The sequence below is a fragment of the Copadichromis virginalis genome, linkage group LG1 (assembly GCF_057382275.1).
Source record: "Copadichromis virginalis isolate Kocher_CV1m ecotype Utaka linkage group LG1, C_Virginalis_male_GT1.1, whole genome shotgun sequence".
Lineage (NCBI taxonomy): Eukaryota > Metazoa > Chordata > Actinopteri > Cichliformes > Cichlidae > Copadichromis > Copadichromis virginalis.
The window spans coordinates 28,271,893-28,291,036 of record NC_140618.1 but is presented as its reverse complement, the minus strand read 5'-3'; the positions used below and the strand labels follow the sequence as shown (position 1 = coordinate 28,291,036).

The window sequence follows — 19,144 nt, the reverse complement described above, 5'->3', positions numbered from 1 at the left end:
TATGAGACCCTATCATTTTTAAAGTAGAACGGTCAGTATAGATACTCTGTTATTTTTTATTTACACCCTGTCAGAAGTGGGAAACAGCTTAATGACAAAAAAAGAGAATTGATGTTATAGGAAACACATTCATATTTCTGAACAAAAAGTCTTCTTCTCATCTCAGTTTTCAGTGTGTGCGACCTTCTGAGGGTTGAAGCCTTCATTTCCATCTGACGCGTTGAGTCGATAAACTAACGTAAGGCTTCGGGTCACTAGCAAGGTAAACTTCATCATCACTTTGTCCCATTAGTGATATAAACAAACCCATGTCAGCAGTCATTTACAATCATTAGCAATGAGGATTTTGTACACAAGCCCACAACATGGGACAGTTTTACCTTCTGTGGGATAAACTTAAGAAAAATGTAAAAAATGTATTGCAGAATGATGTGATGTCACATACCAACAGTTGCCAACGCTGTAATCACAGTCTCCTGCAGGAAATCCTTCTTTGTGCTATATTTGGCTCAAATCCATCTAGCTGCCGATTTGGCTAATACAATCTGCATCACTCCGAGTCTTTTAGTGAGTGTTATTGCTTTCAGTCAACCATCAAGTTACTGTGATTGATTCTTATTTTCACCAAATGGGGATCCAAACTTTTCATGGACCATTCTTCTGTTCTTTGTTCCTTTTGTCTGTGATGGCATTTGGAATGCATTTTTTTGCTTTATGCTTTCAAATCACAAACGTATGAAAGGGAATTAAGGCCACTGAAGAAAGAAATTTGAGGTCATGACTTTTTTTCCCTTCAAAATCCTGAGGAAAACAAAATCATAAGTCTAACTTTAAACTAAGAATTCTCTGAGGGAGAGATTTGTTTGAGAGTTAATCATAATTTTGAGAAGAATTCAGTTTTGAAGAAAAGACAGACATTGAGAAAGGTCAGAATTCTTATATTAAAGACAGACTTTTGAGAAAAAGCCTGAATTGCTAAAATCAGAATTTTGAGGAAAAAAAAAAAAGAAGAAGAAGAAGAAAAAAAAGAGATTTGCAACTAAAGTCAGATTTTTGAGGAAAATGTCACAGTTCTTAGATTACATCCAGAATTTTGGGAAAAAGCCTGAATTACTAAAATCTGAATTTTGAGTAAAACAAAAAAAGTCAGAATTTCCCAATTGAATTCAGATTTTTGTGGAGAATGTTAGAATTCTTAGATTAAAGCCAGATTTTTGAGAACAAGTCAGATGTTTGAGCAAAATGTCTGGAAAAATAGTCAGAATTGTCAGATTAAAGAATTATGCAACTGAAGTCAGGTTTTTGAGAAAAAGCCAGAATTCTCAAATTAAAATCAGAATTCTGAGAATAATGCAACAAGACTGTTTATTTTGTTTTTTGTTCCCCCCCAGCGGCCTTAATACTGTTTTATATTAAGGAGGACAGAATGAAGAATAATGGAAAAACTGGGGGAAAACAATGCTGTATACTTCCCCTAGGCCACAAAATGTTTTTCATTCTACACACCTCAGCTTTACATTGCCCACAGATCAGAAGACAATTAGTAAATGCTTTAATGAACAATCAAGTTAAGTAAAATCATCCCTGATTATGACTGTTAATGTTAATAGTAATGCAAACTGGAAAATCAAATTCAGATTTACAAAAGACTTTTACAAAACTCTTGATAACACAAGCTTTTAAAATGCACACAGGAAATGTAAACACATATTATAGGATAAGTCTGGTGTTATTTCATATAATTCATGGCGTCAGCAAAGTCCTATGAAAAGCCCACACCCAGCCAGTGGGGGAATGTAAGTAACCACATTCACTCAAGTACTGTACTTACTATATTAAAATGAGCATATTCTCTACTTTAGTTAATAACAAATTTCAATAACAAATTAAAATGAATCTAAAGATTTTTAGAGCACATACACCCCACTTTGGCTGCACAGACAATGCATTTGGAATTTCTGACAAAATAAATAAATAAATAAATGGATAAAGATAAAGTATTACCAGACTTATCCTTTAAGATCTTAAAGGTTGCAGGTGAGGTATGCCTTTTTGCAGAGAGCTTCCCTGCCGTCTCAAAACACTTTAAATTTTCAATGTCATGTTAGGTAAACCTCCCTCACTAGAGCTGCGTGGTGATGTGGGCGAAGATGCCCGTTAAATGGTTTTTAAGGCTGTGGACAAAACCAACATGGCAGCAACAAGATGCTGGAAAGCTGTTTGTCACTAAACGAACTGAGGGACTGAAAAATGGGCAAATTTGAAAACTGCGACAATGGGAATGTAAGATAAAATGACCTGACAATTACAATATGTGAAGCACAGAGCCTAACAGTCTCACTCTGGCTGTTCTGCTACCAAACCCTGCTAACAAATAGCCCAACTTGTCACAAAACGTCAAAACTGATGTCATGAGGGTGATGGGCAGATTTGCACTATTTGTAATATCAGATATTTTATATATTTGTCAGTATTTCTTTTTACATTTTGATGAAACAATCAGAAAAAAGGGTAAAAACAACATAACATGATAATCTGCTAATAACATATCAAATCAAACAAACAAAAAAAAGACATTCACCATTATTAAATATTCCTTGTGACATATTGTATTATCAACACATAAATATCTATGCATTTCTTTGTGTCGAAACTAAAGCTCTTGCAATTACACATTTAATTCTATATTACCTTATAATATTCCCATATAACCTACATACTGTGTCATTTATAGCTTATATCCTTGAATTTAAAACAAATAAATATTTCATAAATAATGTTAATATAAATCATTTTTTATGTTCTTATCAAATATCAGAGCTTGAAAAACATTTGAGTTTATTGGCCACTGCTGTGACAGCGGCTGTCTAATGTGTTGCAGTAGCGTCCTGTGAACAGAAGATGGCAGCAAAGAGGCCACATGGGCAGTGTCTCCTTGACAGGGATGATCAGCTTGTTCTGATGTAACCTTGCAAGTAGAGACAGACAATAATATAGAGCTGATACAGTACTGGCATCTCAAGAAAGGATGGGCCCTTCCCTATCTTTGCTTCCCTAAACCACACTGTCCCAGGTGTTTGGCCGATCAACGTCTAGGCTTTTAGATTTCAGAGGCATGAGCATCAACAGATTACTACATTTCTGAATTAGGACTTGATCCAGTGAAAAAGGCTCTTGTGTAGACCCTTACTGCAGTACCACGATGTCTGCATTCTGGCAGGTGCTTCCGGGATGGAGCTGCATCGGAGGTGGTGTGGTTGAGAGGTTTTAGAGGGCGGTCTCCTTCAGGTCGTTGAGGTTTGGCATCCTGGTGCGGGAGGCTCGGGTAAAAGTGGGTCCATTCTGACCCGGTTTGATGCCCAGCTGTTCAGGGGTGAACTGAGCCCCCTCTGCCCGCTGTAAAGCAGATACGTGCCAGCTGGACTCTATCTGTCCCGGCAGGGGGTAGCTGGCCTTGCGGCTCTTAGCCTGGGTGGAGCTGCTCACCCCAGTGTGCCCCCTGCTGTCGGCATGACCTCGACCCTCGGGGTAGCCTGCTTTGGAGGAGGGCTGAGGAGGGTTGGGCATGGGGGCTTGGAAGCGCAGGTCTTGAGGAGGAGGAGGAGGGGGAGCCTGTCCTTGATTTGAGGAAGAAGGGGAGAGGTGAAGGAGCCTACGTAGTGACTTGAGTGGTTGGCTCTGGCAGGGGGGGAAAGAGACACCACTGATGAATTATCTTAAAAAATAAAACTATATTTTTGTTATTGTTTACAAATCCCATGACCAAGCCCAACAGTGTGTCACATGTGCTGAGGCCATGTGACAGTATTGCAGGTAACTGTCTGTTGAATTCACATTGGCTCAAGGATGATATCCCCAGGTAGCTATCTTGCCTAAAATGTGCATTTCGATTAGTGAGCATGGACCTGAGGAGGACTATCTCCTGCTGTGTAACACATGAAAGAAAGGTCAACTTCAGACAAAACCCCGACCTGATTCTCCTGACATTGTCTGGAGTTGATGGGTGAAAACAATGTTTTCTGTCTGCCGAGTACTAAAGCCAGTCTCACACACTGTTGGGAGAATCTAGGTCAGTCTCACATGCACTATACAGCAGGAGATAGTCTTTCCCAGCAACATTACCAGCTATATTCTTAAATTAAACAATTGCTTTAATAGTAACTAGCTGTCAGGATAAAACTGATTTTAATATCAGACATTTGTGTTTTAATATATCTTTTGTTAGGTAGGGTGACCAGATCCCAAAAGCTAACTGTGGGTCAAACTGTATGTTTATGTGGGACAAGGCAGGAAATGCTACTAATGTTTCGGTTACTTTGATTTTAACTAGTGGTTTGTGAAGAACAAATTGCAACATTTTAAGTCCCATTATAAATAAATGCAATAAAAATTCAATTCAAGCTTAAGGTTTGATTTTGTTGAGTACTTTTCTTTCACTCATTTATTCCCTTTCTGTCCCAATAACATTTAAACCTTAATGGTTATTCCAGCTGCTGTTCTCCCTGCTAATCATCTTTGGGTTTGAGTAAACCACTTGCTTCCTTTGAGACTAACACGTGTTGACTCCACTAAATCAGAATGTGGGGCATTGTCTCACTATGTGGGTTGGGGGAACGGAGGATAAAACACTGTGCTGTCCTACATAAAGTGGGACACCTGGGCGCCCTACTGCTGGGTAATGTCTGGAAAAGTTCAGGTCTACACTGCATGTGTGAAAATAGCTTCCTCCTTCGTACTCCTAAAAGCATGAAAGTAAATGTAGGAATAATGCGAGAATGGCATTAATACTAAATGTGCTTCTACAAGGCCTGTTTTTTTCCCCCATTCTTAAGGTTCTTCTTAAGGTTCAGTTTTAATAAAAACCTTTGACCTTTTATAGATTATACAGTTTCCCTTTCTTTGGGCCTTGAGTCTTGGGAGCTTTATTGTGACACTTTTTATGAGCACGGCGCTATATATTCTAGTTTCGTGACTTCAGTATATAATTTATAGGAAAACTTAAGTATGTATGACAAGATAAAGTATTGTTCTTTTTAAAAATCTAATAAAAAAATCAGATGAAAGACTCAAACTGGGTTGTGATCTGCAGATAAATCGAAACTGCAGATTAAAGTAGGCACATACCTGAGAGTGTGAGTCCACTTGTTTGTCCGGCCAGTCAGTGACTCTCTCTCTCTCCCTCCCTCTCTCCCTCTCTCTCTCCCTTTCTCTCTCTCGTTCTCGCTCCCGTTCCCTCTCCCTGTCCCGGTCTCTGTCCCGGCTCTGTTCCCGTTCTCGATCTCTGTCTCGGGATCGCTCGCGGTTTTTCCGCCGGCTGCTGTGGTGAGAGGACGACTTGGAGCTCCTCTGCAGGGACAAGTGATCCTGTCCGTTCCCGGGAACCTGACGTTTCAGAAATAGAAATATGGAAGTGTTATTTTTAATCCAAAACAAATACATAAAAATGATGATCGCACATCTCACTAAAATCCCGGTGAAGCCCTTCATGCACTGCTCTGGCAGAAACAGACATGAGACAAGAAAGTGGCGATGATGATTGTCTTATTAAAAAATGCTTAACTCTCTGCTCTGGTGTCTGAGTGTGTTTAGATAAGCTTTAATATAAACTAGAGATGCAACTAATAATTAATATCATCACTGGGCAGTTTGATAGTTGGTCATTTGTTTGCATAAAAGGTCAAAAAGAAAAATGATACAAACCAGCGACAAACAGCAAATTCTTACTGTTGGTAAAATGTAACTAGTAAATCTTTGGCCTTTTTTCTTTTCGCTTCATACACAATTACTCAGCTTCATGTACCAGTTGGCTACATAAGAACTACTTAAAGTGTACTTCTTTTCCTTATTCCAGTTCTGTATTTTTTGGACTATATAAGGAGTAGTTTTGCACTGTTACTTCAAAGTATTTCATTGTATATTGTACACTCGTGCAGCCCTTCTATTCATCCACTGTCTGAAACAATCTGTTTTAGCTCCTCCTTCTTTAACTCCGCCTCAGTTTAATACAACTTTCATCTGATTGGTCGCCCTTTACAAACAAAAATCCTTTAAAAAAAAAAATGGGTGGGGCTACTGTGCTTACCGCCAGATCTGTCTAGCTGAGTTGACCATACTAAGAAGAACAGATCAAACAATTTTAAAAAAACATTCTATAAGTATTTGTTTAAAGAAGTTTAGCCTAAGCTTTTACCTCATAGGGATTATTTGCACATAGCAGCATCATTATCAGAAAATGTAACCAGGTGCACTACAAGTAAAGAAACAGAAAATAAGGAAAAGCATAATCAGCTTCCTTTAGGAAGTGCTGATAAGTTGAATTATCTGCCATTTTCCCTGTTTCCAGCCTTGCTAAGCTAGCTAGTTAGCCTAATCTAGCTCTCAGAAAGGAGCTAAAGGAGCACATTTTATGAAATAACTATTCATGATTTCAGCATTATTACACAACATAGCAAAGAGACCAGTAATTTCTACAGCAGGAGTGTGTGTTCATGTGCTGAACATGTTCGTGACCCTCTCATGATGAAATGATGCCTTACGCTGGCCTGACAAACAGCACACTGCACGTTGAAATGTCTCACGATGCAATGTGAGTGCAACGTGACTGCATTTGACAAACGTTATAGCAAGACAAAATGGATGTGAAAACAGCGTGCAGCATTAAATATATAAATATATATATGTTTGTGTTTGAAATCCTTTCAGCAAAAAATTTTCTTTAGCCAATCAATCAGTCAACTGAGAGGATTTCAAACTGGGTCATTCCAGTGAGTGCAAAATAAGTCAACATGCAGCCACAGCGTCGGGGTTAGATTACTGGTGAGGCAGGGTAGGGCGCGGCAGGCTGGTGTTGTACCATAGGCGAGGCGACTACAGGTAGGACTTTGACAGCTGAGTTGTGCTTTAAGCTATTTTTAGAGCTAAAGAGGGGGAAAAGGCTTTTCTTGATGCTGGGATTCCTCCCGTCCTCCATGTCGGTCTGTGGAGCAGAAGATGCACAGCCACAACTCTAAACACAAATCTCTGACATCTAAGAGAAGAACAACTGCAGAGGAGGAGGAATATGTGATAAACAGGAAGCAAAAAAGAGACGGTGAAACTTCAGAGCAACTTTTGCTTTAAGATATACTCGACAATTTTAAGAGCTTTCAAATAAAATCGAATTTCCCTTTAATCTTACTAGATGTCAGTGTTAAGCTCATATGAAAAATTTTTGCAAGAAAATATTGACACTGCAGATCCTGCCTTACAATCAGTACGTGCTAAACTCAAAAGGCGCACAGCACATGGAACCAAAATACAAATAGTTGATTTGAAAAACCAGGTGACAAGAATAATCTTATTAATAAAAAGTCATTAATAATCTTACTATTTGTGACTTCTTCTTTTTCTTTTTAATGGCTCTGAAGAAGCCTTGCTTTTCCTTCTCTTTGGCGGGCTCTGGAGGATTCATGACCATTGCTTCTGCAGTAGTCCTGCATGGCAAATGTGGAAACGTTTCATTTAACTTGGATTATAACGTGCATGGGAGCAAACAAAATACATAATACAGTAATACATAAAAACCATACACTATGAAATAACACATGCAGCACAGTAAAGGAGTCTAACTTAATAATCCTCATGATTTACAATTTCAAACCAGCTGCATGTGAAAATGGAAACACTTAATCAAACTATTCATGCTTTGAAACAGAAAATCTAAAAAAATATGTTGTAATAAAAAATCTGAATAAAAAAGTCATTACGTAAAAAACAATATACTCTTTCTGAGGAACTCAGGCTTCTTCTGCAGCCACTGCCACCACATACAGTCCACTTGAAGAATAAACAAAGCAAAACACAGTTTTGTGATTTTGGTCCATGTTGACATGATAGCATCACAGGTTCATTGGTTGCACATCCATTATAAGAATCTATGGTTCCACTACATCCCAAACATGCTCTATTGGACTGAGATCTGGTGACTGTGGAGGCCATTTAAGTACAATGAACTCAGTGTCATATTTAAGAAACCAGTTTGTGATTTTTTGAGCTTTGTGACACGGCACATTACCCTGCTGGAAGTAGCCATCAGAAGATGAGTACACTGTGGTCATAAAGGGATGGAAATGGTCTACTCAGATAGGCTGTGGCATTTGAAAAATGCTTAGTTCAGGGTAATAAGGGTCCCAAGAAAATATCTCTATACTAGTATCTGGTATATCTCTACACCAGTATGAGCAGCCATAACCATTGACAGGCAGGATAGAGCCACGCTTTCATCTTTTTATGCCAAAGTTTGACCCTAAAATTCAAAGGTTGCAGCAGAAACTAAGACTCATCAAACCAGGCAGCGTTTTCCACTCTTCAACTGTAAGGCTATGAAAACATCAGTTTCCTGTTCTTAGCTGGGAGGAGTGGCACCCAGTGTGGTCTTCTGCTTCTGTAGTCCATCTGCTTCAAGGTTCAGAAATGCTCTTCTGCATGCCTTGGTTGTAAAGCGTGTTTTTTTTGATTTACTGTTGCTTTCCAGTAACCTTGAAGCTGTTTGACCTCTTACACAAATAAGGCTCTTTCACCCAGAGGCTGCTGCTCACTGGATATTTTCTCTTTTTTGGATCTATGTAAACCCTTGAGATGATCAGCAGTTTCTGAAATGCTCAAAAAACAACCATACAGCATTCAACGTTACTTAAATCATCTTTTTTCCTCACTTTGATGCTCAGTTTGAACTTAAGCAGATCATATCTACATGCCTAAATTCACTAAGGTGCTATGTGATTGGCTGATTTTATTATCTATGGAATAACCCATCATATATATATATATAAAGAGTTTATATGTATTCAGTGCAGCAGCACAGAGTCTGAACAATAGATCTTAATTGGTGTTAATGACACAGCGAGGAAAAAAAAAAGTCAGACACTTTAACAGCAGGGATGATGTTCAGATCGGGGAAGGAAACTATAAAGAAGAAAAAACCAAAACAAAACGTCTTTATCCATAAATGTCCTGCACGTCTGACACACTCTGTACTGGACGTGCACAATTCTAACAGCAGGCTTAACAATTTAAAAGTTGTTCATGTTTCTTTAATCCACTGTTGTTCCTACATTTACTGCACTGCTGCCTCAACATGCCACATAAAGACTACAAATGAACTCTCACCAGTCAAAAGCTGTCTGGCGTTTGGAGTGGTTGGCCATGGCGACAGGGTCTCCGGGTACAATGGGTACGACTGGCCCTCGACCCTGGCCGACGCCGTCGTGGAAAGAGGAGTTATCTGGCCTGGGAGAAGGGACTGAGGAGAAACAACGAGAGGTGGAAATGACTGTTTTTGATCATTTAAATATGATGAATGTGTGATCTTTGATCTTCTTTGTGTCAAAGGAATAATAAACAAAAGAAAGAGGAACCATACAGGTTTTACTGTTATTTCTTGCTCCTTACCTCGATAAAAGCTCCCTACTCTCCGAGGCATGGACTCAGTGAAGATCATCCGGTTCTCCTTGGAGGAAGCTCCGTCCTCAACGTGAGGGTCGTGGTACATGCCAACCTAAAGAGTGCACACATCGTGCAGACCCACGAACACACACAGGGAAACAGGAACATACAATTTTTTTCTCAGCCTTTATCGTTTTAAGCGACATTCCTGTTTAATCTCACTTCATCCCTTATCATTAGCTATCGCAGTCTTTTCTGGCTTACAACACAAACATTCAGGACATCTTAGCGCTTTTCAGTGAGGCTACATTTATACCAGCGACAACGTGCAGTGAAGCTGTTGGCTTAAGTAGGAACACAAAAAGAAAAGCAGTCAGAAGAGCTACTCTCTGTGTTTGCTGAACTGGCTGGAGACAGGGAGGAGTCGGGGGGTCGGACCTCGTTTTTAGAGCGCTGTGTAAGAAAAGCAGCAGTGTTGTCCCGCGTAGAGTCTTTGATGGGGGCACAAGGGTGGCTCATGTCTTTAGGGGACTGCTCACTCTGTTGAGAAGACGGACAGCTGCAGGTCAAAGCAGACTGGAGAAGCAGCATGAAGCAGTGGCAATGATAATGCGAGACAGTGACACTTCCTACACACACACGCACATCAAATCATGAAACACCCATACTCACAAACACACACAGACAGTCAGTGCACATAACAAAGGAACATTTCACCCTTTGTTCCGCTTCCATTGTTTAATATCTTCCGCGGATGAGCTTTCATACATTTCAGGAACTGTAATTTTGTCTCTGTGTGATTTTTCACCAACCTGCCTCATCCTCCATCATCTTTCTGTAACTTAGAACAATTCCAAGAAAACAGCCCCAGTTATTATTGCCTTCAGACGGGCTTTTAAACTGCAGACGCAGAGCTTTAGTGATCGTGTTTGGGAAACAGAAAAAGGTTTTCAAGCACTTACTGAAAAGTTAAAACATTGACGCTGCACCCACCTCCCATTATCTCACGAGAAATTCAGTTAAAATGTCTTTTACGAATGAGCAACACCTCACCTGCCTTTTCTGTTGACCTTAGTGCTTTCCAATCACCGTCAACATCCCTTTTAAAACGTTTTTGACACATCGTCTGTGAAGGTTCTCAGTCATCCAGGTCATCGTAGTCAAAGGAGCTTGCAAAGAAAAGCGTCTGGACTTCTTTAAGTTGCTTGAAGACGTCTTCAAGCAACTTAAAGAAGTCCAGACGCTTTTCTTTGCAAGCTCCTTTGACTTTTTGACACATCATTTATGCGTTATTGTGCCACTATTGCTGTGGAGGTTGAAATTTTGTGTGTTTTGAGCAATTTTACTTGTGTTTATGACTTATTTCTATTGTGCATGAGTAAGCGGCAGCCTGTTTGGAAACACCAAAAACAGTTCCTCGAATGGCCACTTGGATCGGACTTCTGAACTAATTCATGTCATTGAAATGCACCATTTGACCTTGTTTGTGGTTTGCTGTTTAATTAATTGTACTAGCATGAGGACAAATGGGTTTAAAAGTGGGGCAAACAACAATTTTAGTTCTTTTTAATTTTGGAGGACTCTGGACTGGGTCGTTAAAATGTGGAGAGATCCTGGTCAGATAATTCTGGCAAAAAGAATGGCAATGTGTTTAGAAATCCTTATGAGCGATGACTGGTGTTGGTTTTTCAGATTGGTGGGGAAGTGTGTGGGGAACTACAAAAACTGCTGTCATCATTCAACATAATGCACCCTAATTTAAGCTTTTCATTGTGTGTCTGTTGCTATTTTAGACTCAATCCCGCCACGTTCGAGGCACTTTCTGCCACTAACCCTCGTCATGTCGTCCGTGCAGTCCTCCCTCGAAGAACTCACTGAGTGTCCAGCGAGGGTGGTCCTGTGCTGCAGCTGTGGGGAGAGGAGCTGCAGGCTACTGGCTCGTGTTGGTATCGCCTGCCCCGGCGGAGGCAAGCCCGCCATCGCCGTCTCCACTCCGTGTGGTCGGTGGCGTTCCCTTCTCACGTACATGGAGTGGCGCTGTGGCCGCTGCTGAGAGGAGAAAGGCGAGGTATAGCCGAGGCCGTAATGATAAGACTCGTGAGGGGAAGGCAGAGTGTGAGTGGAGGGCATCCCAGGTCCTCCTGGGTCCAAGAGCTCCGGCGCACCAGCGTCCTCTGGAGACGGGAAAAGAAGTCAAAGTTAGCAGAGCGATAAGAAGTGAACAGTTACAAGTGTTCTACTATTTAACTGTCCAAACTAATTTAAGTGATCAGGCCGATCTTTTTTATTTTCTTGTTTGTTCTTCTTGCTGGAATCCACTGCGATGATGTGTTTTGTTTTTTGTTTTTTTATAAAGCTTTTAAAGTGTAAAATGAATAGACTTGAATGAAACCTACCTGGCACTAAAGATTTATGTCTGGATTTGTGCCTGGATGAAGAGTCCAGCGTGCTGCTCTCCATGCGGGCATTGCCGCTGCTACGAGAGGCGGGGCTGTGTCCAGATCGATCACTGTGTCGAGTAGAGGGGCTGCCAGGAGGCCCAGAAGGACCTGAAGGGGTGTTGAGGTCTAAACAGCTGGCAGGGAAGAAGCGGGCACTGGGTCCCACCCCAGCTGTCGTGTTAGAGTTTGGGTCATCCGGGTGGAGTCGACCGTCGCTGAGATTCCCCACAGATTTGGCATCGCTCAGTCCGCTGTGGCTCTTGGACAGACTGAGATAAGACGCTGAGCTCTTAGAGGATGAGGACATGGATCCGTGGGCAGAGTCGGCCATACTGTGGGCGTGTCGACTGTGTTGTTTTTCTGCCCCAGACTGTAGGGTGTTAGTTTTGTTTTCCAGGAAAGTGTGCCGACTGACCTGCTGCTGCTGCTGCTGCTGCTGCTGTTGCTGCTGAGAGCGAGAGGAGCTGGGTTTGCCGTGGCCATACTTTACCCCATGTCCCTGGTCCGGCAACTTCGGGGAGGGTCCCAAGTTGAAATCAAACTCTGTTTTGCTTTTGGATTCTTTGGGGCTGAGCAGGTGTGGCAGGTTGTTGTTAACCAGATCTTTGCTGGAGGAGATAGAACGATTAAGAGTCTGGGACATGTACTGGCCCTTGGGGTGCAGAGTCGGACTTAAACTGGATGGTGCCGGTTTGTTGCCGTTGAGGAAACTCTCATTCCCGAGGTGATGGAGGTCTCCGTGGCGAGGGAGGCTGGAACATTCTTTGCTATTGGAACGACGGCTTGAACTCTTAGTGTGACTCCTGTAGGAGCAGAGGGAGGGCCGTTTAGCATGGTGTTCTAATATTTACTGCTGTAAACCAAAAACACCATCTGGATATGACAGTCTATGTTTTTAAATTGAAAATAATCTCTTATACAAATATTACAACCGTTTATTAAAGTGCTTGTGGAAGCATTTCCTATATGACATTACAAAAAGTTAAAATAGCTATAGTATTTTACTTTAAAAATATATTAAATTTTTTTTTTTTTTAATAACCCCACCACCCAAAAAAAACACTGATCTGTCCGGTTTCTAAGACCTTGATTCGTGGCTTATTAGTTTGATGCAGTTTTACAAGCCTTGATGATCCATCATCGAGAGCTGTATCTTGGTCAGAGAACTAAAAGTGTAACTTTCAAGCACCAGAGAAAGCATCTTATTAAATCAATCTATATGATTTTCCTGTCAGCATGGTGTCAGAACCAAAGTAGTTTACGTAAAGTGTAACTATTCTTGCAAACTCTGATTCTGTTTTTTACCCTTTCTTTCATTAAAATGTTACGAGCTTATCAAGCCTTAGATGAGCATTTTAATCTAAAATATACAATTTGAGACCAACAGTTTGTTTAATATTTTTCAGTTCCACATCTACAAGTGAGTCAAAATAATGATAATAACTTATTTTTGATGTATCTTTTTGAGTCCCAAATGAAAAAAAGAAAAAAAAAGAAGCAGAAGAGAACAACGAGGAAAGAATCTGAGCAGACGCGTTGAAAGAAAATATTCTGTTATCTCACAAAAACATTGTTTATATAGTTATAAAATACAGTCATGTGAAAATGAAAGCCAGTGAAGTGTTTTATATCAGGACAGGTTTTCATTTACTTATTTAATTTAACTTTTATGAACACAGGTTGAGACTCAATGTCTCATTTACGAGAGAGACGCGTTTTCGACAAACATATTAAATTACAGTAAAAAATAGCTAAAATTAGATAAATACAACCCAGATGAACTAGAACATGTGGCCTATGACACTGTGTCATTATCTGTTTAAGAAAAACTAAATCAAAATGCAGATACAGTGTTCAAAAAGCCAAATACACTCGAACTGCTTCCATAGGAATTCGTAGGGTAAGTAGCAGCCGGGGTCTAATGAAATGCACTTGATTAACTGAACATCAGAAGGTGCGAGCATTTAAGCGTATGCGTTATTTTAGAGTAACAACAGTTTCTGGCCATCAGTATTGGAAAGTTTATAGGCCATTTCCAAACTAATTGAATTTCATCACTACACAGTGGGAAAGATTACTCACAAGTGTAAAACATTTCAGATGGCTGCCAAGAGTGGACATCCCAGCAAACTCACTCTAAGGTCAGACTGTGCAGTTCTCAGAGAATTTCAAGAAAACCCAAGAGCTGCATCTTAGACTCTACAGCCCTCTGTGAGCAGGTTAAAGTTCACGACACTACAATTAGACAGACTGAATAGTTGCCTGAACAGGAAATGGTGCCAAGATCGAGGTTCCTGTCTCGAAAAATAACACGGCAGTACAGCTTTGCTTTGAAAAGTCGCATCTAAACAAAGACCTCTGAAGCAATGTCCTTTGGACAGAGAAGAACGAAGTGGAGATGTTTAGTTGTTACGCACAACGCCACATTTGACGAAAACCAAACACACTTTATGCTAACTGTCAAGCACGGTGGTGTAGTGGTGATGATTTGAGCTTGTTGAGCTTGTTTTACAGTCTTAACAACCATGAACTCCTCTGTATACTAAAGTAATCAGGAGTCAAACCTGAGGTCTGATAGCTAAAGCCCGATGCAAACCTGGTCAACCAACATGACAACGACCACAAGCACAGCAGCAAATCTTCAGCAGAATGGCTGAAAAGAGAATGCAGGAACTAAAGAGAGTTGTGCATAAATTAATACTGCATTTGCTGTCAGTGGTTCTGATCAAATTCTTATTTTTGGCCTTTATTGACAGATACAGTGAAGAAATGACAGGAAAGCAGAGGGAGAGAGAGAGAGGAGGAAAACATGCAGCAAAGTGCTACAGGTCAGACTCGAACCCAGGCTGGTCACTCTCATCCATATGGCATGTGGTTGCCTGCTCAACTCAGTGAGCTAAACTGGCTTTGCAGCTTTCAACTTGGGCTGGGATATTAAAATGAAAAAAACAAACAAAAACAAACACTAAAATGGCATTGGTTTTAAAAAAATAAAGAAACACTAAATCTTGATGTAATCAGATACAAACAGTATCTGACATTAGATGTGATGAAAAGTCCGTCACTATAACACAGCATTAGTTCCAGTGTTAACACAGAGACATCCAATCTGGGCTTTGTAAGACGACCGCATGTAGACACTCTGGCAGAAGCCTGAAATAAAGGATTGCTTTCTAACCTTGTAGGAACCGTGTTCTCTCCATGATGGTGTGTTTTTCTCTTGGAGGAGCGTGGCGGGTTGGGAGAAGCAGGCGGAGGCCTCTCTCTCTCTGCCTGCCTCAGAGGCTGGAAGGCTGGATGGTTCAAACTCTGCTCTGTTAGGTAACGCTCAGTAGGGTTGAGCAGCAACAGATTCTGATTGGAAAAAGGCATGCACGTAAAGGGAATGATGCATTTTAGTGACCCCTGTCTCAGGTTTCATATATGATATAGCAGTCTAATCAATAATTCTTATTCTTGTGTGAGAGTTGGAATGTTTCTTGGCATTTTACCTTCATCAAATCCAACATCAAACCACTCAAGATGCCTTGGTAACGTCTCTCCAAAGTCTGAGGATGAGTAACTGATGGAAACTGGCAGAAGCACAAAGACACAAACACTGGATCAAATTCATAACCAACGCAAACTTTCTGTGCATTAAAGACTACTATTGTGATTTCCAATGCACAGTTTATGTAGCTGCCAGTAAAATAAATAAATAAAAGGAGCTCTCACTTCAAATCACACAGAAATCTATCAGCGGATCACGCTGAACAAACTACAAAGCGTGCGCATGCACACAAGCACACACACAAGTCCTGATCGTCCCTCTGGGGCATTTTCTCTTGCTGCTAAACTGAACACCAACCACCTATCTCATGAGTCATAGCAATCCACTCAGTCATGGTGCTGGGAACACTGCCACAAAAGAGAGAGAGATTTGACACAAAGCTGAGATAGAAGGAAAGGAGGTAAAAAAAAAAAACAGAAGAGGAGGGCGAGGAGAAAGGAGATGAAAAAGTAGAGAAGAATTCAAGCACAGTTAATATTTTGTACCCTGATTCCATGAAATCGAGGGTTGTTGTAGAAGAGTTTCATCTGTTCTGCAGGAAGTGGCCCCAAAACCTTCTGAATGGTAAAAAGCTGGAGACAAAAAAAGAGAGAAATATCATTAAAAACACCCTTTTATTTTTCTTTTAATATTTACGCAAGTTTGTAAAAGATATATGCAGATCTCAAGCATCAAAGTTCATTCTTGATTCTGTAAACAGCAGTTAATCCCACTTCAAATAATCTCACTTCAAGATGTATTTGTGGACAAGGAGTTTCCAAAGCTTCAAAAAAAAAAAAAAGAAAAAGTGCAGAGCATCTACAGCACATTTCTGTGACAGCCGGGCAAACTGATGAAAATCATGTAACACGATCGAAGGTGGCAGAACAACTAGGGAACAGATGATGAGCTCATTTTGTTCTCCATTATAGTTTTTTATTGTTACACATTTCCAACAGCGATGTTTTATTACCTAACAAATCTGACGATGTGCACATTTAAGACAAGGAGGAACGTTTTCGTTCACTGGAGGGGTGAACTTCTGCTAAACCAATCACACTCTTCGTCAACCTGATTCAGCACAATCTTCAGCAGCTGCTTTCTGCCGAGTAAAATAATGTTCACGTGAGTGGTGAAAGCGAAACATTAAAGATGTGAATTGTAAAATCAAACCGACAGGAGAAACACTCTGTAAAGCCATATATCATGGATTTATATTTTACAGTATCATACATTTAAATGACACACTGCTCAACTGCAATACAGCTGACAGGTGATTTGAATCATTTTGATCATCTTGACGCATATGATGATCTGCTGGGACACTCTGGGCCCTGATTAAACTTTGGGCCCCCGGGGCCCCGTGTTCCCAGACTATAATGGTGCTGGTGATTCTTCTTCCTGCCCCTTGCTCTCCTACCTGCCTATCTGCAAACAAGTTGTGCATCTTAGTTTCTCTTCAGTCCTGGGTAAAAACTCAATTTAACAGCAATTTTTAAAAAAGCATGTTGACACCCTGATATAAAAAAATGCTTTTTCTTAAAAACTGTGTGTGGTAAATATTTAGTGGTATAATAATATACTCATTTGTCTAATAAGCACAGTTTCCCAGTTCAATCCTGGGAGGAGACAAATCCCTTTATGGTTGTGTCAGGTTACGGTGAATAAAGGAGCTGGATAAAATACCGTCCACTTTATAAATGATAGCTGTTTTGCTAACATAGGCAACAGCTGCAGCTGATAGCGTTCTGCTAAGCCTCACCTTTGATAATTCAACTCACCGAACTTGACCTGTTGGCCATGTTTGTGGTGTTGGTGCCTTTCGGAGCAATGGAACTATTGCATAAATTATAAAACACACTGGCTGGAACAACCTGTTCAAGAAGTCCGTGTTTCATTTTTGGTGATTGAAATTTATCATTAAGACATGGTCATCTGTTGTGTTATATGTGTCTCAATTTCACGCAGTATAACACTTCATATATATATATATATATATATTAGGGGTGCAACGATATTCGTATCGATATTGAACCGTTCGATACAGTGCTTTCGGTTCGGTACGCATATGTATCGAACAATACAACATTTGTAATTTATTTTATCAATTTTCCTTCTGACTATGCTGTCTGTGTTGAGCGCTCAGTGAATCTGTGTTCGACTACTCCGCCTAGGCTGCACTGTCGAGCGCAGATCCACTGAGCGCTCAACACAGACAGCATAGTCAGAAGGAAGAGCGCAGGGCAAGCTAGCGAGACAGAAGTTAAGCTCTCCTTGTAACATGGACCTCCCCCACTCTCATTCAGATCTGGCGTTTGGAATTATTTTGGTTTTCATGTGACGTATGACCCTGAAGGTAAGCGAGTCATGGACTAAAGTAAAACAGTATGTTGGATGTGCCACGCAATGCTCAATTACATGGGTGGGAACTAGTGTGTTAGCGCAGTTAGCTCGTTAACGTGTTGGCCGTCTAGCCCCATGCACGGAGCGATCGGCGGTAGCTCGTTAACGGAGATTTGCCGTGTTGTGGCGCTAAGGTCATTTCAACGAGATTAACCTGAAAGCACTAGTGGGAACACAACGAATATGAGTGCACATTTATGCCGACATCATCCTAGTGCAAAGACAAAAACAACAAGCATGCTACTAACTTTAGCCGAGTCATTTAGACAGCTGTTAGCACATGATTCTCCTTATGCTGCTGAGAATATAGCCCAGAAGAAGCGGATAGTATAGCTTTTATTTTGGAAGGAGCCATTTCTCTGTAATAAACTCTCTTTTCCAAAGATGAGTGATTCCTCAATCAGATACAGGGCTTGCAATATCGCTAGCCCGACGTCCCGGAGCTAGCGATTTTTTTCAGTCGGGCTACCAAAATCTATCTCTTCCCTGCCCGTCGGGCTATTGTAGGAAAAATATATTTCAATGCTTTTGCATTCTTTCAGAAATGTAGCTGGGTAATTATGTCATTGGCATCGGTGAGCCACTGTCAATATGTGACATATTGAAGTCGCGTTTGAATTTGCGCTTGTTTTTTTGCTTTCACTTTGCAATCGTGCGAACTGTGTATAGAGAGCGACAGCACTGATCTGTGAGTGATGATAATTTGTGCACCAATTCCTCTGACATCGTCTTATTAATCGTTAGCTTACTATGCAAACATGACAAGTGAAATCTCCCGCAGCTTACACATGTGAGAGGTTGATCGCGCAGAGAATCGCTGAAATTATGTGAGTGCGTGTGTAAAAGCATTTCAGTTCTGCTGAGCCAAATAAGACAGGTCAGGGTGAAGAAGTGACAGCCAAAGAAAAGCTTACCACAAAACGGAGAAGTTATGACAAATCAGACTATAAGGCAAAAAGAAAGTGCAGCTTTATGGTTTCATGGACAAAAGAATTTCTGTGGCTGCAATATGACGAGCTAAATAACCAGGGCTGCACATAAGTGGTCCGCAGGTGTGCATTCGCTGTCAAAATAAAAAACACGCACAAGGGTTAGGGTTAAATTTAAAAACTGTACTTTTGAGTTAAAATATATATTTATAATTTTAATAAATGACAAATTAAAAATGCATGAACATTTTTTTGTATCGAAAAAATATCGAACCGAACCGAACCGTGAATTTTGTGTATCGTTGCACCCCTAATATATATATATATATATATATATATATATATATATATATATATATATATATATATATATGTTTATAATTCTTTCTGGGTGTTATTGCTTAGAATTATTGTGTACA

The 19,144-nt window shown here is 40.4% G+C and overlaps 1 protein-coding gene across 6 annotated transcripts in view; it reads right to left on the bottom strand.

Moving 5' to 3' along the window:
• Positions 1 to 1,529: 1,529 nt before the first annotated feature.
• Positions 1,530 to 19,144, bottom strand: part of cdkl5 (cyclin dependent kinase like 5) — a 42,611-nt gene continuing 24,996 nt past the window's right edge. For 3 of the 6 annotated variants that reach the window (XM_085457830.1, XM_085457822.1, XM_085457838.1), the window contains exons 10-21: positions 15,900 to 15,986; positions 15,356 to 15,436; positions 15,043 to 15,218; positions 11,820 to 12,667; positions 11,257 to 11,597; positions 9,862 to 9,963; positions 9,430 to 9,535; positions 9,148 to 9,280; positions 7,367 to 7,472; positions 6,815 to 6,976; positions 5,125 to 5,382; positions 1,530 to 3,678 (exon numbers count right to left, since the gene is read on the bottom strand). In XM_085457830.1, coding sequence (XP_085313956.1) covers positions 3,268 to 3,678; positions 5,125 to 5,382; positions 6,815 to 6,976; positions 7,367 to 7,472; positions 9,148 to 9,280; positions 9,430 to 9,535; positions 9,862 to 9,963; positions 11,257 to 11,597; positions 11,820 to 12,667; positions 15,043 to 15,218; positions 15,356 to 15,436; positions 15,900 to 15,986 — 2,811 coding nt within the window. In that variant the 3' untranslated portion in view covers positions 1,530 to 3,267. The remainder of the gene's footprint in view (positions 3,679 to 5,124; positions 5,383 to 6,814; positions 6,977 to 7,366; positions 7,473 to 9,147; positions 9,281 to 9,429; positions 9,536 to 9,861; positions 9,964 to 11,256; positions 11,598 to 11,819; positions 12,668 to 15,042; positions 15,219 to 15,355; positions 15,437 to 15,899; positions 15,987 to 19,144) is intronic. The other 3 variants (XM_085457845.1, XM_085457862.1, XM_085457855.1) reach the window with 3 other exon arrangements.